Genomic DNA, 17,334 nt, shown 5'->3' with positions numbered 1-17,334 from the left:
CTCTCTCCCAGTTTAATTTTCAAGTTAGTTAAGTTAGTTCTCTCTCACTTCATTTTTGGGTGGTTGTAGTAAGGTTTTAGTTTTCAAATAAACGCTGTTCTTCTACATTTAATCACTTTAATGTAAAACTTCAGTAAAGATTACAATCTGTGTTTAATTGATTTAATTTCATGTGAATTCATGTGATATGGCTGCATACACGTCTCGCCCTATAACTGTAACAAAAATATGTTGAACTTCATTCATCAAAATGGAAATTTACAGTCTTACTAAAATGTAATGAACTGCAAAGCACAAATATGCATTTGATCATTTTATTTTTCCTGCAGTGTGTCACTGATGATCTCAGATCACTAAAGTAAAAAACATTTTACAAACTGACAACAAAAACATTTGATTGAAGTATAATAGTTGTATAATAATAGTAGTAGTTTATTTTTCTTTAGTCATTCAAACATAACAACATACACAAACAGAATGTTTCTAGTATAGCAATGACTGAAGGGGTTTAGGCTGAAGTGAAACACTTATTAATGCCTAACCTTATTTACAAACAATTTTAATACCCAACATGTGGCAACAATAATCAATGTGAAATAATTTTTATCCAGTACACCATGAGTACAATTAATAAAACCTTTTAATGTAACACTTTTCTCATTTTTTAAAGCCTTTTGCCAAGATGAAAGCTCTGCGTCGTCTTATATTATGTCTGAGTTTGGAGATCATTTATCAACAAATCCACAAGTCCTCCTAACCCTAACCCTAACCAGAACATTTACTTATTTATTTTTACAGGCTTCTTTGTTCATTGTTACAAAGGGTGCCAATAATTCTCACCATGACTGTTTAAGGTCTTTGTTATCTCCTAATATACATACAGAGTGATGGAAAGTGATCATCTTCACACATGAACACACACAGCAGCACTAGTTAAAATGTTCCTTTTTATTACAGCAATGTTAATTGATGTAGTAAGTGTACATGGTGTAACATAAAAACATTTGTATGCATATTTACATTGTATATTTATATAAGTAACAAGCTACATCTGTATAGAGAAAATACAACTATGACATGAATTACATTTGAACTATAAATATTACATCATATATTTAGTATTTTCAAAGCATGACAAAAGTACCTACGCATACTTTAGATAATAAAGCAAGAAGAGCTGAGTGTTAATGTGAGGCACTTTATCAGGGATGAAGAAGCAGATGAAGATCACTGACCGATACTGCAATCATCAAAAACACGACATCACTACTGCAAGCAAAGCACTGAACTGATGTCCAACGAACCGTCACACAACTCAACCCGCTGCCATTTCATAACCTAGAAATAGTCATGTACATTATAGATTTCAGAAATATACTTGCATGAAGAGGAAAGAAGGATAGAAACGAAACGTTAGCAGCACACCGTTAAACGAAATGCACAGAGTTACAAAAGAAAAGCCATCACCGGAGAAATCTACAATTTCAGGTGCAAGAAGAGCAACACAAACCATCAACACAGACGATACCAATGAAAACGTATAATCCAAGTTAAAAACAACATTTGAGAACTAGATCATATTATAACAGTCTGAATTATATTCTTGCAATGCAAAATTAGTGATTGTTTCTAGCAGCGTCAGTAAGACAAGCTTCCAAAGTGGATCAAAGTCAGCAAATTTACTTTTATCTGACAGCCGTATACAAAACTAAAAAGGATCTCTATTAAAATCACCACATCCTCCACCACTTTTCAATGTGAAATAATATTAAAAGGTGACTTATGTACATAATGTTGTCAAATTATACCACAATATACAACAAAAATATCTCTATCGTCCAACCAAATCACTGCTTAAATATAGCCTGAACTATTTACACAAAAATCTGTACCCAAGCTTTTGTGTGTGTGTGCTGTACAAGTAGATGAGTTTGTGGGAATATTTGCATAGAAAATAAAATGTGCTGATGTCTGCTATATTTGCAGATCCAGCATCAGTTTTACATTATGTTACATTAAAAAGGGTTTCTATTAAGAAGAGTTTTGTTTGTGTGTTTTAAAGTGTTTGTGATCGATGTCTTGCTGCGGAGCGAAACGAGACACAAAATTGCGTTTCTTTCTACAGTAAGTGCTTTGATTAATTCATGTGGATCTCCTTCAACAAACACCAATAATCAAATTTTACTAAAACAGGACAGTGTACTGTTAATACCTTAAAGAGATTAAATCAATAGGGAAGGAATATTCCTAAAATATATGTATATATATATATATATAAAACTGCTTTGAACGTGAAATCTATATAACCTTCAACAACACCAATCTAACGTGTGTAAATAACTCTATAGCGTCTGTACCATCGGTCGCCGTTTGCTCAAGTCAAACGAAAAGGCCACATTAAAATCACTGCAAATTCACAATAAAGCAAAAACTAAAATCCCTTTTAGCATACAGTATATCATTTTTATGCACAATTGTTAAAAAGTTTTGATCTCTGTACAACATCTCATTTACATAGTTACACACTATCTGACAGTCTCACGTCGTTTTATTTGTGTGTTAATAAACGTTTAAGCCATCTCTCCCGTTTACCGAAGGACTTTCCTCCTCGTGTTGCGAGCTCCGCAGAATCCCGATGGCCACGGACAGCCACTTCAATCGAACCTCGCGCATCGAGGTTGGCGTCACCCGACTCGGGCGAATGAAAAACACGAAGGATGCTCTCTGAGGGCCGGTCTCACCCCGCGGCCTTGTGTTTGCCCCCGCAGCAGCGACACGCCTCCCCGCAGCGGTGGCAGGCGCGCAGCAGAGGGTAACAGCACATGCAGGGCGCCACCAGAGACAGACCCAGCAAGGCCAGCCAGCGCACGCAGAACTGCTCCTCGCTGGTGTCGCAGGAGCACGGGTCGGAGAAATCCCCTTCCGAGTCGGACATGCAGTGGTAGAGCATGCTCTCGGCACACAGCATGCAGCTCACCTTGTAGATGCACTGCCTAATAGGGTCCGGGGCGTCTTGGCATTGGCCCCGCCGGTTGTCCTCGTGGTTGAACATCTCACGGCAATAAATGCAACGAGAGCGCTCGCCGTCCTCGCGACGCCTGCGAGACGTCTTGCGCTTCGGCAGAGGGGACGGCTGCTCGGTCTTAATGGAGTCTTTGGTGCCTCCGTGAGACACCGTGCCCTCCGTGTACAAATACTCACACTTCCCCACGTCCAGCTTGGAGAAGGTGGTGGTGAAGTCTGTATCCGCACGCTCCGAGTCTCGCTTCCAAAGGACGGGGTGTCGGTAGTCCTCGTAACCTCGAATGAGAACGTCCTTGCGCGGGTTGATGCGAACGATCTCCTCATCGTCCATCTGAAAGCTTACGTGACGTGTGGTGTTGAAGGAAACCTGAAATAAAGTGAAAATTCCACCGGATTAGTGTTGGGTACCATTCAGATTTTAATTGGTACGATACCAATATCGGTACACATGCGTTTTATTAATCAGCTGCTACCACTGAGGAGGTAGCTTAACTAACTGTGTTTACCAGGATAATCGCAACATTTTTTATCATTTTGTGTAACTGTGTCCATTCCAGTAGAAGAAAACATGAACTCAGTTAACATTTGCATGCTGTCTGAAGCCTTGAGATGCGGTTTTCTGCTTCTGATAAAGGGGCAAGAAGTGGAATTAATTTGTCATAAAATATAATCTGATCTTCATCCAAGTCAAGGGCACCGACAAACACAATGCGTCCAAAAATAAAACACAAAACAAATCTGATCTTTCATGTCTTTATTGAGAACAACCAAAAAACCTCATAGTTCTTGTGGAAAAAGTGAAAGTAAGTGCTTCAGGGCCTGACCATCATTGAGGGGAAGATGAATTCCCAAATATATCAGACAATTCTTCAGGATAATGTGAGAATGTCTGTACGTCAACTGAAACTGTGTAGAAGATGGGTGATGCAACAGGACAACGACCCAAAACACAGCAGCAAGTCCACAACAGAATGGCTTCAGAAAAACTAAATCTGCCTTTTGGAGTCAGACCCAAACCTCAACTCAATAGAGATGCTATGGATTGACTTGAAGAAGTGCCAAACACATGATGACAGAGATAAAGCAGTTCTTCCAGGAAGAATGGGATAAAATTCCTCCTCAATGATGTGCAGGTCTGATCCACAGCTAAAGTAAGCGCCTGGTTGAGGTTATTGCTGCCAGTCAACCAGTTATTAATGCTAAGGGTTCATTTACTTTTAAATGTTGAATGAGTTTGTTCAATAAAGACATGAAAGATCAGATTTTTTTGTGTAATTACTTCTAGACACATTATGTCTGTCAATACCCTTGACCCTGATGAAGATCAGATCATATTTTATGACAAATTTATTCAGAAAAACATGAAATTCCAAAAGGTTCACATACTTTTTCTTGCCACTGTATGTGCGCACACAATACTTAAACACTCAAACAGCACTCATTGAGATGTGTTGTGCGTCATGTTTGTGCTCATATTTACATGGATATTGGATTTGACTTAAAAACAAAAGAAGATCAGTGTATTCTGAATAAGAAGGAAATGTTTAATTGTTATAACAATGCTTTTGGTGATGCAAGGTGAACTTACTTCATGATGTTCTGTGAGATTTTGTCTCAGCAAATGTAAGTGTGCGGTTGTTCCTCTTTTTATTTACAGACTTACTCCTGACACGTAGGTGATTTTAAAGCAGTAGACAAGTGATTGATTAGTTTAGGTACCTGTGGGGCCAGGAAGCAGTGGTTGCCAGTAAGACCTTCATCAAAGGGTGGAGCTCGTACATAAGAACCACGAAATGGTTCAGTAGATACGATACCCCGATGAGTAAAGAGCTCTCTCACTGGAGAACAGACCGACTCCTGCTCCTTAACCTGGCACAGCAAGAATCAATTAAAGAAAAACTTACATTCAGTCAAATTTATGAAATCTACATCCACCTCAAATCTAATGCTTATGAGCGTATAAACCTAAAGTTAACCAATAACATGACATACCATCAACACTTTACCTTATACACTGCATTGCATTGAGTTGTGTCTTTTTTTCCAAATAAAATCATTTATAGACATACATTAAGTAGCCAAACGGATTTATATTTGGCCAACCCTAACTTCATTTCTACACAATACAATTAATATGAGGAGCAATTGACTTCAAAGTGTTCATAGTGTTGGGTTATTCCTGCAGAGGGCGCTGTCAACTCAATGTTTGTCAGGCTCAAGACTCATGACTGAGACCGGACCCAGGATTGAGACATGACATTGGCAACGACCATCTGGATCTACACATCTCATCACAAACTACTGCTCATTTGTTTTCACTTCACCTCAGTGGATCACAGACATTCATGCATCGCTACGGCCAGAAGCAATCATTTATGACCATCATTTCAGGAAGAGAAAGAAAGAAAACTGGAGGTTCGGTGACACTCAGAATCACTCCACAAACAACAGAAAGAGGAAATATAATGAATAGTTGTGCGTGTGCGGTCACATGACAGAAAGCTGTCAGCAGACACATAACCAGTATCTCTTCCTGTGGTCTAATGATGGATCAGTTCAAGGAATTAATGTAGAAACGAAAACATCATCTCTGTTTGATAAATTTGAGAGACAAAGACAGACAAAGAAAAAGCGCGAGAGAGAGAGAGAGAGAGAGAGAGAGAGAGAGAGAGAGAGAGAGAGAGGCAGCATTCTGAGTCACACTTTCATCAGTCTGTTGATGGAGCAGCCAGACGTCCATCTGACGAAGTTTTACATGCAGTAACAGAAAGACAGCAGAAGTCCCAGAAGCCCCTGCATCATCTGACAAACTTACAGCACAGACACTGAGACTGAATTTTTACAGATGCTTTGTAAACATAAAGTCTTCCCAAAACTGACATAAAACATTTAAAGCATTTTCTTCATTAGTGGCACGTGGTCTTATTTGACAGGAAACAAAATGATGATGATGATGATGATGATGATGAGAGTCTCTTACTGAAGGAGTTAGCTCAGATTCTGCACTATTATAAGCGCGTGACTAACTCCGGCTTTGAATCGCCATGGTGACACATTCTCCGCATCTCTCCTGCTGCCTAGCAACAGGCGTGTGATGGGGTCTGCCGCAGCATTGATCGTGGGTAAGATTCACATTTTTAGCCCCATAATATATGAATGAAATTCCAGCGCACCGCAGGGACAGCGGTGCAAACGAGAGTCGATGCCGTAACCCGTTAGAAATCCCAAACGTGACATGAGATAAAGATGATGTAACTCGTGCGTGTGCCCTCACTCACCTGTGCTGATGGATCTTCAGGAAGATCTGGATCACCGTACTGCTGATGTCCTGCAGGTGACATCACAAGCATTCATTCAGTCTGATAAACCACAGCAATGTTCCAACAGTGTTAGATGTATTCATAGAAAGCAATGAGTAATACACAGCAGGACAAGGACTGTATTATAAAAGAAATTAAAGTTACAAACGATGAAGCTTTTCTAAGGCCGTTTACGTCGACTCTTAACCCTAACTGTGGATGTATACGGTGACTCGACAGGTTTGACTAACATTTGACAACCAGAGGGTGTTGAGATACTAAATTGTTGTAGACAATGCTTAAATCCATTGTTTTGAAATTTTAAATACATATAATGATAGATGGATGTGCTATTTGGAGCTCATTGCCTCCCATGTAATATGATGACATTTTAAAATCATTCATGTGTGTTGAACTGAAGAAATGAGGTTTGAGTACTTGATGTTGAGTGAATATGTTTTATATTTGGGTAAAGTATCCTTTATAAAGTCAGTATATTCAGACAGTATTATTTGGTGAAAGTGAAGTTCAGAAGTGTTTGTGTGGATGGTCGAGCAGATGCAGGCCACCGTCGCTGTGTGCATTATGTGCCCCGTTGCCACAGAAACCAAGCTGCACGTTAAGCAGACGCGCTGCGGTTTAGAGCGATGCATGAGGAATACAGAAGACGCAGCGTTACACAACAGCACCCCACTGGAAAATTCCACTCCAAACAAATAATCCAACAAGTCAAGATCACTTATCACTTGTGTTTCTCAACTCTGGTAGATCTATGTTTTAAATGAAAGATCACACAAACACGCAGATTATAGTAATCCTTCATTTCTACCCGATGACACTTTAGTATCATTAGAATACTGAAATAATATTGTTTACAAATTGAGCACAACGATGTTAAATACGCGAGGTTACAGTTCATTGGTCCTCATTCTGTACCTCGGCTTTATGCTTTAAACTGGGTCACTCACGATTAAATGGATTCAAGTTGATTTTGTGTCATCCTTAAGCCCCGTTCAGACCGCCAGTGACTAGCAGGAGCAGAGCAACATGATCTCAATTATTTTATTGGAAGCTTGCCGACTTCCAGCAACACGAGCGACTGTGACTGTTGGCGACAGGAAGTGGGCGTGTCCAGCAATACGACAAAGTTAAGAAATGTATGAACGACTATCTTGAGTGACTACCAATGAGAGCCAAGCAGTGGAGTTTACATCTCTCGTCAGTTATTGCAGTGAACGCTGCTCGCTTGTTTACGACAACCAGAATTAGGAAGGCCTCATTGAGTGCGTTTACATGAACAGAATAAGCAGATAACTAGCATATTATAGAAAGCTATTTTCATGCGTTTAAACCGGCTATGCAGACAAGTGCGTTTACATGGGACTTGGAGATTTGTCAGGTTTCTAGCAGGCAGTGACATCACCGCCTATAGTACATAATAGTCATTCAAAACGTTGATGGGAAATCTGTCTTCTCGTGTCTGCAAAACCTGTAAATATAACATCAGCTTTTATTTTCACAGTTTCTCTGCTAACTGCTTGAGTCGAGCGCTGACTTTTATGCATTACTTTGTGCTTACTTGCTTTCTAGAAAAGATAAACGTCACACGCGGAGACATGCGCACATGAAGTTAAGGTGTTTACATGCCACACGAAATTGGGGCAATGAGCAAAAACCTACCTGTGACGATCAGTTTTTGATTACTCCGTTTATGGGCTTTCCCAGATAAAAGAAAACTGTTTTACGCGTTTACATGACCACACATTTATTAAGTATAATCGGCGTAAGACTGTGCATGTAAACGCACTCATTGAAAGAGACATTGTTAGTGGGCACACAGCATTAGTCGTTGGCTATTACTGTACTGATACTATTAAACTTGCTTGATCTTCTCTTCATCTGCTCTGATTTATTTTCTACAAGCAGAGGTTGTGTGAATTCACCACATTTCTGAAACCAACGAATCATTCAAAAGTCTGAAATGGCTCATGGCAACAAAAAAAAATTCTGATGTAATTTTTAAAACTACAAATGTTTTTCTTTTAGTGTCCCAGAGCACGAGTGTTGGTTTCTCCCAAAGCTTTGTCCTGACCTCTGTTCATGAATCGCATCTGTTTGGGAAAACATTTAAGAAGAAGTTCAAATTCTTGCCCGGGGACAAACTAGGACATTATATCATCTGTGTTTTTAAAGGAGGATTTCTGCTACTCTCATTTCCTTCTCTGCACAGCCCGACGCGTCACTAGATCATCAGCAGACTTCTGCATTCATACACGAAGATCAGACATTCAACACCATAAAACAACATCCATCTAGACAGTTTTACACAAACAGTATATGCCAGATGAAGTACTATTCAGAAGCTCTCCAACACAACACAGGGACTGAAATATCTACTTCTGCAAACAGAGACAATCCAGCATGTTGAAGCATAAATAAGAAGTGTTTTCTCCTGTTATTAACATCTACGGGTTTAGAAGTTAAACACTAGTTAGATTCTCTGGTTAAGGTTACGCTCGGGTACTGGTTAAGTGGAACACGAAGAACCCACCTTGCTTCAGGTCCTCCATTGCCCTCCGTATTCCTCTGTCGAAGGCTCGGGCGTCCGCGGGGCTCTGGAAGGTCAGCCCAAATTTCTTATTGTCAATCTTCCAGTGATGAAAGATAGGGTTGACTTTATTATACTCCAAATCCCTGTTTATGTTGCAATCCAGGACGACCTGACGATACAACAAAGGTCTCTATCAGAAACCCTAACACATCATAAACCTCATGCACGTTATTCTTGAGGAAAAATTCAACCCTGTATATTTTAAGCTTCTAAAAGTAAAATACTGGATGTCCATAATGGAAGAAAGCTATTCAGTTCTTTTATTTAAACATTTTGAAGAGTATTTCCAAGACATCATTTGCACTTTTCACTGAAAAGCTCATGAAAGAATAATATTTCATTCAAAAACGTATATGTTAAGCTCAAATCTAAACATGTTGAATGATGATGATGTCATCCACCGGTCATTACCGCTTTGTCTCGGAGTCTCTCTCCGCGGATGAGGAAGTCGGGCTCAGCGTCGGTTCGGTTTATTCTGTGGACGGTGACGGAGCTGAGACCTCCGCTGCCCAGAGGAAGCCAGCCGCCGCTGGAGTCGTCTCTGGTCATAACCACAGCTCTTACACGTGCATAACTCTCACTGAAACAACAACAACATCATCATCATCATCATCATCACAGCGTCTATACTTCACATCTAACACATTCATCTCCGTATTTGTGTTTCTAATAATCTGTGTGAGGACTGAATCAGATACTGTGTGCTGATGATTTCTCAATGAAACACAACGTGATAAAACTCTGAATATAAAACACTGAAATACAAAGAGCTGCTCTGGAAGGGCCGTCCAGCTTTAATTTTTCTAGTTTTGCAGATCAGATAAGCACCTTACAATGCAGCCGGAAATAAGAAAGATCAAAGTTCGTTGAGGACTGAATCCTGGTCAAATATTAACATCAGAAGAGTTTCAGTAAAAGACACAGCTGAATGAAATGATGCTCTCTCATACATTTCGAATGGCTTCATTTAACATCTGAACTGTCCTGATTAAAGAAATTAAATTTAAATAACCCTAAACATAATTCATACTTACATTTATATCAACATTCTGGTCCTAGTATTGATATTTGACAAGCATAAAGAGAAAAATAAAACAGATATGCTTGTATATTATAGTACAGTAGGGGTGAGCGGGACAGAAACTAATGCGAGGTTAATATTTAATATTTATCTACTTTACATATATCTACAATCTGTGCTTTTGGTCTTTTTCTCTTACTGTCAGAAGAGTTTTGATGTGTTTTGGTTAAGATATTGAACAAAGAGTGTTTTGGAGGTATGGAAGTAAATTTCTTCATCTTATGTTTTTATCATAAGTTCAATGTATAAGTCACCAAACACAATCTTACATTATTTTAGTCATATTCAGTTCACATTTTTTCTATCCACCTTTTTCTCAAACGCGAAAGTAAGTGATGTGACGTATTTCCTTTCCGGTAAGAGAATTCCGGTTTAATAGCCAGCCGGTAGAAAACAGTGCAGTGGGAGCGCGCGTTAAACATGATTTAAACAGTTAATATGTATGAACCAGTGTGAGGATGAAATTAAGAAGTGGTGAAGATATATTCAATCATTTTGTGTTGTTGATCTTCAATGAGAGACATACCAGTATCTTTACAATGGGAAAGTCAGTCGAGTGTTTGTACATGGATTTTACCAAGACTTTTTACCAATCATACCAAGGTGTGATTTTTTTTAAAACAGCAATTTTTAATGGACTCAGTCCGCAGTATCTTTCTCATTTAACACATTAAAAGTTATTTGAATAAACCATAATAAACATATTAAACTACTAACGTTTCATGTATTGCGTATTGTTTTTGTTTTATAAAAATATTATTACATTGCTCCTTACGCTGGTGGAGACAGGAGCTTACTTTTTAAAGTATTTGCTTTTTCATTTAAAACATAACAAAAGTACGCAAGTAACACATTATGAACTATTATAAACATGAACTAAGCAGATTATGTCGTATATATTCTGTACTGTAATTGCATTTTGTAATAATATATAGTAGCAAAATAAATAAATCAGTATATTTTTATCAGCATAATATTAGTTGTTTTTGAATAACTATTGTATGTATTGTTTACTGGTAGTTTCTATGAAAGGTTTTACTGGATTTATATGTAAATACAGATGATGAGTGCATGTGTGCCACATACACATGCAGTTCTTGTGCATGGATTATGGTTAAAACAAATGTTTTGTAGAGATTTACAGCGTGTGTATTAGCTATTATGGCAACCCCTAACTGCACAAATTATGTGGGTCTTCCTGGATTTCATAATTAACATTAAACAGCCAGTCAAAACGGCACACTTGTGTCCTTCACAATAGACTACCATTAGCTTTAGTGGCTTACCGGAAGTCATAAACAGGAAAGCTCAAAGATGAGGCGCCCACATTTACGCCAAGAAACAAGTGGATAGTGTGTTTTAAAATTTTGTATTGTTGCAAAACAGTCTTACAGAAAATCTATCAACAGCATACACAAAGAAATTTTATAAAAATAATTAAAAAGAATAGATATAACAACTCCAAAATAAATTATAGTATGAAATTCGTGGTATTATTGCAATTCTTTTCACAAAGATTACATTAGCGACATTAACTGTAAAAATAATAATCTATTTATCATTCCAACTGAATGGCATACATGACAAGCGTCAAATAAAATAAGATATAAAACAGCAAACATTTGGTTGATTAAGTTAATTTACGTTTGAGTAAAGGACGATTGAAGAGGAGTTGATAAAAGACGGAGAGACATCATTCAACAGCTTTCAGAGAACAGTGTGACAGATTTCTATCATCTAATCTAGATTTTCACATCATGTTTTGCACGCTACAGACGACTGGTCTATTCATCCATTTCATAATAATAATAATAATAATAATAATAATTTTATAAAATTGTGCAACTTGTTTTTGTGCAACTGCAGTTTTGATTATTATTCTTAAACGAATATGAAGACAAGCATGGTTAAGACCACATTCATTTTTATTTTTATTTTCCTGTATACAAGACAGCAATCATTCATCTTTACCCGGCAGTAATAGATGTGATGTACAATAAAGAATATTACTCAGTGTAAAATCAGTTCCCTTTGAAGCAAAGCAGTCTCCAGTTTAAGTTTTGTTTTCTTTAGATGATCAAATTTAATGTCATGATTTCTTAAATAAATGGCAATGATCAGAAACAGCTGCACTTTTTGCTCATTTGACCTAAACTCAACATTAAAGATTCACTTATGCTACATACACCACATTCTTGGGAACTGCTAAAAAAGTTGGTGTATTATCTACAACTCCATAAAAGAGGGGAAAACTTACAATGAAAAGAGGATTAAACATTCATTCCTTCGCCAGTAATGAAAGTATTGCATACAGATCATCTGTACAATTAATGAGTTTATATTAAACCTAAGAGACATCACTTCTACTCGGTCATCATATGAAGATGCAGGACCATCACCTGTTTTTTATTCTATTTTAAAAAGAGACTTTGGAAGCATCAAAGTTTGATTACAATCATTGATTTTAATCTTTGACATGAATATTAAAGATATGTAAAGATAAAGGTACAAAAATAGCTTTAGCTGGGTTTACAAATGCAGCGCCATGAAAAGTTCACAATAACCTTCCATCAATAGCCTGTGCACTACAGGGGTTAAAAGAAATGGGCGTGGTCTTGGCCATTGTAACAACTGGCCAATCACAGCGGTGCTGATCAATGTTTCTACTTTTGATATGTATTGGCTTGCCATGCGGCGCACGAGCACGCAGTGATCTCAGATATAACTAACTCAATCCTGCAATACTAATCATCAACAGCAGGGGTGTTCAAAGAACCGATTTAGTGAGATCTTAACATCTCGGATGTGTTATTTGATCTCGGATGTAAGCGTACGAAGAACGGACCCCTAGTCTTGAACATTGCGGTTTGATTTTATGAATGACTCAGTTAGACTGAATTCACACAGGTTAGATTGCTTATTGCTTGGATATCTTACCAAGACTAGCTTTCAAAAGACTGTTGACATCGAGTCTCGCTCTGTCGCATTATCATGAGCACTATTCACAGAGCAAACACAAACACATGCAGCGTTTAAAAGGTGCTACTGTCTTTATTAACCCTGAAAATCACTCAGAGTTTTACATTTAGGATTGACTTGGCATCGAAAATAACATAACGCACTCACAGGTATATGCTACCAGAGCATTTTACATCGGCATTAAATGTAACTTTGAGCAATCATAATTGTGTAATTGCCATAAGGTTTAGACGCACAGAATAGCTTTCATACCTGCATGATGATAAAGTCTTGGAAGAGATGTTACTGTAGTGAAATAGTGAAATGCATCTGATCAAAGAGCAGCGTCAGCTCCAGAACTAAGAAGAAAACTAAACAAAGACTTACAAAAGTGCTCCTGAAAATCATGAAAAATATCCTCCTTTGCACTGGAGCTTTGTACGTTTACAGATCTTTTTACACTTAAACAGCAACATGAAAAAAATCAAAGTGAAAAAGCTCTTGAAGTTATTTGATATAACTTTATATTTTCAAACGGGCTACTTTGTGTTTTAACCATAACATCAAATGTAGGAGGTTTCATTTAAAGGTCCTTATTTGATTTATTTTAGTATGTTTTATCAAGGCATAGTTTACCCAAAATCCCATTTCATCCCTTTCCTCTGTGAAACATTGTAAATATTTGTGATTGACAGCCTCAGTCACCATTTATTTTCATAGCAGCTTCTGTTCATACAAGGAAAGTAGATTTAGGCTATTCTGCTTTTTGTTTGCGCAGGTTTGGAACGACAGGAGGACAAGTAAATGATGATTTCTTAAAACGTTCAGTTTTGGTTCCCCTTATTTTATTATACCTAATTATTTGGTATTTGTTTTTCTAAAATTTTCGAATGAAACAAGTAAAATGTTACAATATTACAGTTTTGAATTGCAACACACCAAACAAAATGAATCACAATACAGTACTGGAGCTAAAGTAATAAAAACCTTTTTCCAATTACACTGTGCTTCCTACCATACTGTACGGTATCTGTGATAAGACACGTGAATCATGATCAGATGTGTTGATTACTGTACATCTGTGATTATAAGAAATGATAGTTTAACCTTTTCTTTATACAGTAAACCTGTGATCCCTAGACTTAAAATGTCCAACAGAGACTTCATAAAACATCTGTAGGATCACAAGCAGAAGAGTTTTATCTGAACATCCTAATCCTGTTTAAGATAAAGAGTCTCTGTTTACAGTAGTGGAAGACTGTCTGTCAATGCCTGTGTTAACTTAAAACCAAACATTGCAACGATACATTTACACCTGATCGATCTGACATGTGCAGCGACAGACACAGATCATATAAAGTCAAGCTAATATACTGCACTGAAATAAAGTGCTGCTGGTGATCAGATTAAAATACACGCGGTCGGTCAGTTAGTGCAGGTGTAAACAACCACCTGATCACATCTTAACCTGTAAGAATGTGGTTTATTAAAGTGCACCTATTTCATTGCTAAAAAACAAGGTTATTTTGTGTATTTGTTATAATACAATCTGTTTGTGTGGTTTATGGTTAAAAAACACATTATTTTCCACATACTGTAAATTTTGTAGCTCCAGATTTCATTCTCTTCCTAAAAACGCACAGATTTGAAAAGTTCTGTGTCCCTGATTGGCCAGCTAATCTGTACGTTGTGATTGGCCTGACGTCACCCAGAAATGTGACGCTTCTTACCATGTTTGAAGGATTTGGTTGCTAACAGGAGTTAACTTACAGGCTGTGAGTCAAAGCGGGGACGAATTATCATAATGTCGGTCTTTACTACATCAACAATCTGAGGAAGTAAACTGTTGTCTACAAATCTGTGTGTTTGTTATAGTCCAAGAAAAGAGATTTATGTTGGAGACGATAACTTGCTTCATGGTATACATTGGGGAATGTACATTCTGCATATGGTTAACATTAACTAATACACACCAAAGGAAATGAGGAAAAAGTGAATCGGACAATAGGTGCTCTTTAACTATGACAAAATACTAACATATCTGCTTTCACAGTAAAGACTTGATCCTCACTTCTGTTTTTTACTTATGAAGATGAAGCCAAAGGTTCAAACACAAATATGGCGTTTTGTCGACTTGAGGGCTGCAGGAAGAAGCTGCACTAATTCTGTATAAATAATCTTGACAGGACTTCAGTATGGATGCAATTATAATGTAGTGAACCCTGAGCTAAACCGTGTACTGTATCTTGTGTGTGTGTGTGTGTGTGTGTGTATCAGAAGTAATGCCATCACGTGTGTGAGGTTCTTTATGAATGGAGGCGGGTCACGTGATCTCTCAACAACAAGAGTCTCTTCCAGCGCGAACATTTACACAAATATCGCTGACAGACGCGTAAGTGCGACATGGCGACAATATCTTCGCCAAACGTGCCCTTTGGGCAGCAAACTCTGCCGACAAATCCCGGGTTTCTGTCATTTTTATGAATGAGGATTGTGACGATTGAGAAAAATATGGCGACTGCGGGGCTGCTGTCAGCTCAGAAGGTTTAAGACACAGCGCTAATGGATGACACCAACATTAACTTCATCTCTCAGCAGTATTTAATATCACTACACATCACTTACACAACAGCACATTTATTTACTAACAGTCTCTTGCTGTAATTTGAGATGGTGTGGCCTACAACACTATTGATTGACAGCTCATGCAGTGACTGTAGTGTGATGAATGGCTTTGTGTCATTTCTGCTGTTGCTCTGTGGTTTTTAGTTTGGTTAATGAAGAACTCCCTTTCAAAAGCCTCTAAACGCCAAACTTCAAAAAGAAGATCATGAAATGAACCGAATGATAATATTATACATCTATCAAATACTTTCGCTTAATCTCAGCTTCAGATCATTCAGAAATGTCTGATTAAAATATGCATGAAAACATGCCAGATAAACTTGAGGTTCTGCATCTGAACTCTTCATATAAACAGACATCACTCGACAGTAAAGATAAATGATCAGAAGACATCTGTAGCACATTCATAAAAATAGTGTCATACAACATAATCAGTTGTAGATAATAAGTTAGGCCATAAATGATCAGACATCAAATGTCTTCAATAAAGATAAAATCATCAGCTGGATCTTTGATGAGCACAAGTGTGTGTGTGTGTGTGTGTGTGTGTGTGTGTGTGTGTGTGTCTACTGTTGAATAAATATTTGTGTACATAATGAAAACTATATATAAAAGAGTTTTTACTTAAGAAGAAGCTCAGACATAAAATCTTATTGTATACATGTGTGTGTGTATATAAAGTGTGTGTGTGTGTGTGTGTGTGTTCACACTCACTCGCTGTTTGGATTTGATTCTTCGTTCATTTTTTTCTCACGGGGATCCAAAACCTGGAAATAACATCGAGCTTAAACTCACGACGGGGAAATAAAGCATAAATATTTCCATGTTCACCACTATATCACCAGGAAAAGCCGTTATTGATAAAACCCGATCAGATGTGCAGTCGAGCATGCTGCACAAAAAGCCAAAACACTGAATTCATATCGGGAATGGTGTATGAAACCAATGAAACCAATATTTCAGACGATCTGCCCAATAAATCACATCCAGAGGGCAAATATTCAACGTCCTCTTCATCCTGATCCGACAAAAATCCCCAAATCCCGAAAAGGCGAGTTTGGAAAATCCACAAGAAACGATAAAGCGACTCCCTTCATAGACAACTTCATACGGCCGTATTTCAGCAAGAAAATAAAGCCCTCGTTTTTTTACATGTTCACAATGTACCCAGAAAGGCTGGAGGTAAGTGCGTTCTTAGATTCCAATAAACTGTATCACAGGAATTCCCAAATATGCGAATTCTTCAAGGGAAGTTTGAGAGACCTGCTTTACGAGAACTCCATTTTCAGCGGAGGCGAAGCGCATCGGAAAACTGGGCGGAAGAGCGCGTGGCCTGAGCGCTCCAGAGAAATCCCTCCGCCACAGCGCCGCTGACACACGCACGCACGCACACACGCGCGCACACACACACGAAATGAAATGAAATGAATGTTATGCTTTGAATTTATTTATTCTGCCTGTACAATATGGTAATTTTAGGCTTTTGATGACTAGATTTGGTGTAATAATTTTGAGTCACCTCCAGATATATATTAGATAATGATTTACAAAAAAAAAAAATTAAACTGCTAAAATACATTTTTTGAAATTGTTGCCCACTTTCACAAATTTAATTTTCACAGAACCATTGACTCTATATTGGCAAATTCAAACAATAACCTCAAAATCATTTCATCTGTGCTCAAAATCAAACAATGCTTTTAGGTGATAAACACAACCAGTCAATAGTTAAGTAT

General features: G+C 37.8%; 1 protein-coding gene across 1 annotated transcript; it reads right to left on the bottom strand.

Annotated features, from left to right (window-relative positions):
* Positions 1-928: 928 nt before the first annotated feature.
* Positions 929-16,932, bottom strand: spred1 (sprouty related EVH1 domain containing 1). The gene is made up of 6 exons (XM_055171823.2): positions 16,313-16,932; positions 9,346-9,514; positions 8,875-9,043; positions 6,303-6,352; positions 4,744-4,893; positions 929-3,391 (listed from the first exon to the last, which is right to left on the bottom strand). Exons 1-6 carry the CDS (start codon positions 16,339-16,341, stop codon positions 2,738-2,740), a joined length of 1,221 nt encoding a protein of 406 aa, XP_055027798.1. The 5' UTR covers positions 16,342-16,932; the 3' UTR covers positions 929-2,737.
* Positions 16,933-17,334: the final 402 nt, after the last annotated feature.

The sequence above is a fragment of the Misgurnus anguillicaudatus genome, chromosome 7, assembly GCF_027580225.2.
Source record: "Misgurnus anguillicaudatus chromosome 7, ASM2758022v2, whole genome shotgun sequence".
Classification (NCBI taxonomy): domain Eukaryota; kingdom Metazoa; phylum Chordata; class Actinopteri; order Cypriniformes; family Cobitidae; genus Misgurnus; species Misgurnus anguillicaudatus.
The sequence above is the reverse complement of the archived record's forward strand: the minus strand, read 5'-3'. Positions and strand labels throughout refer to the sequence as shown.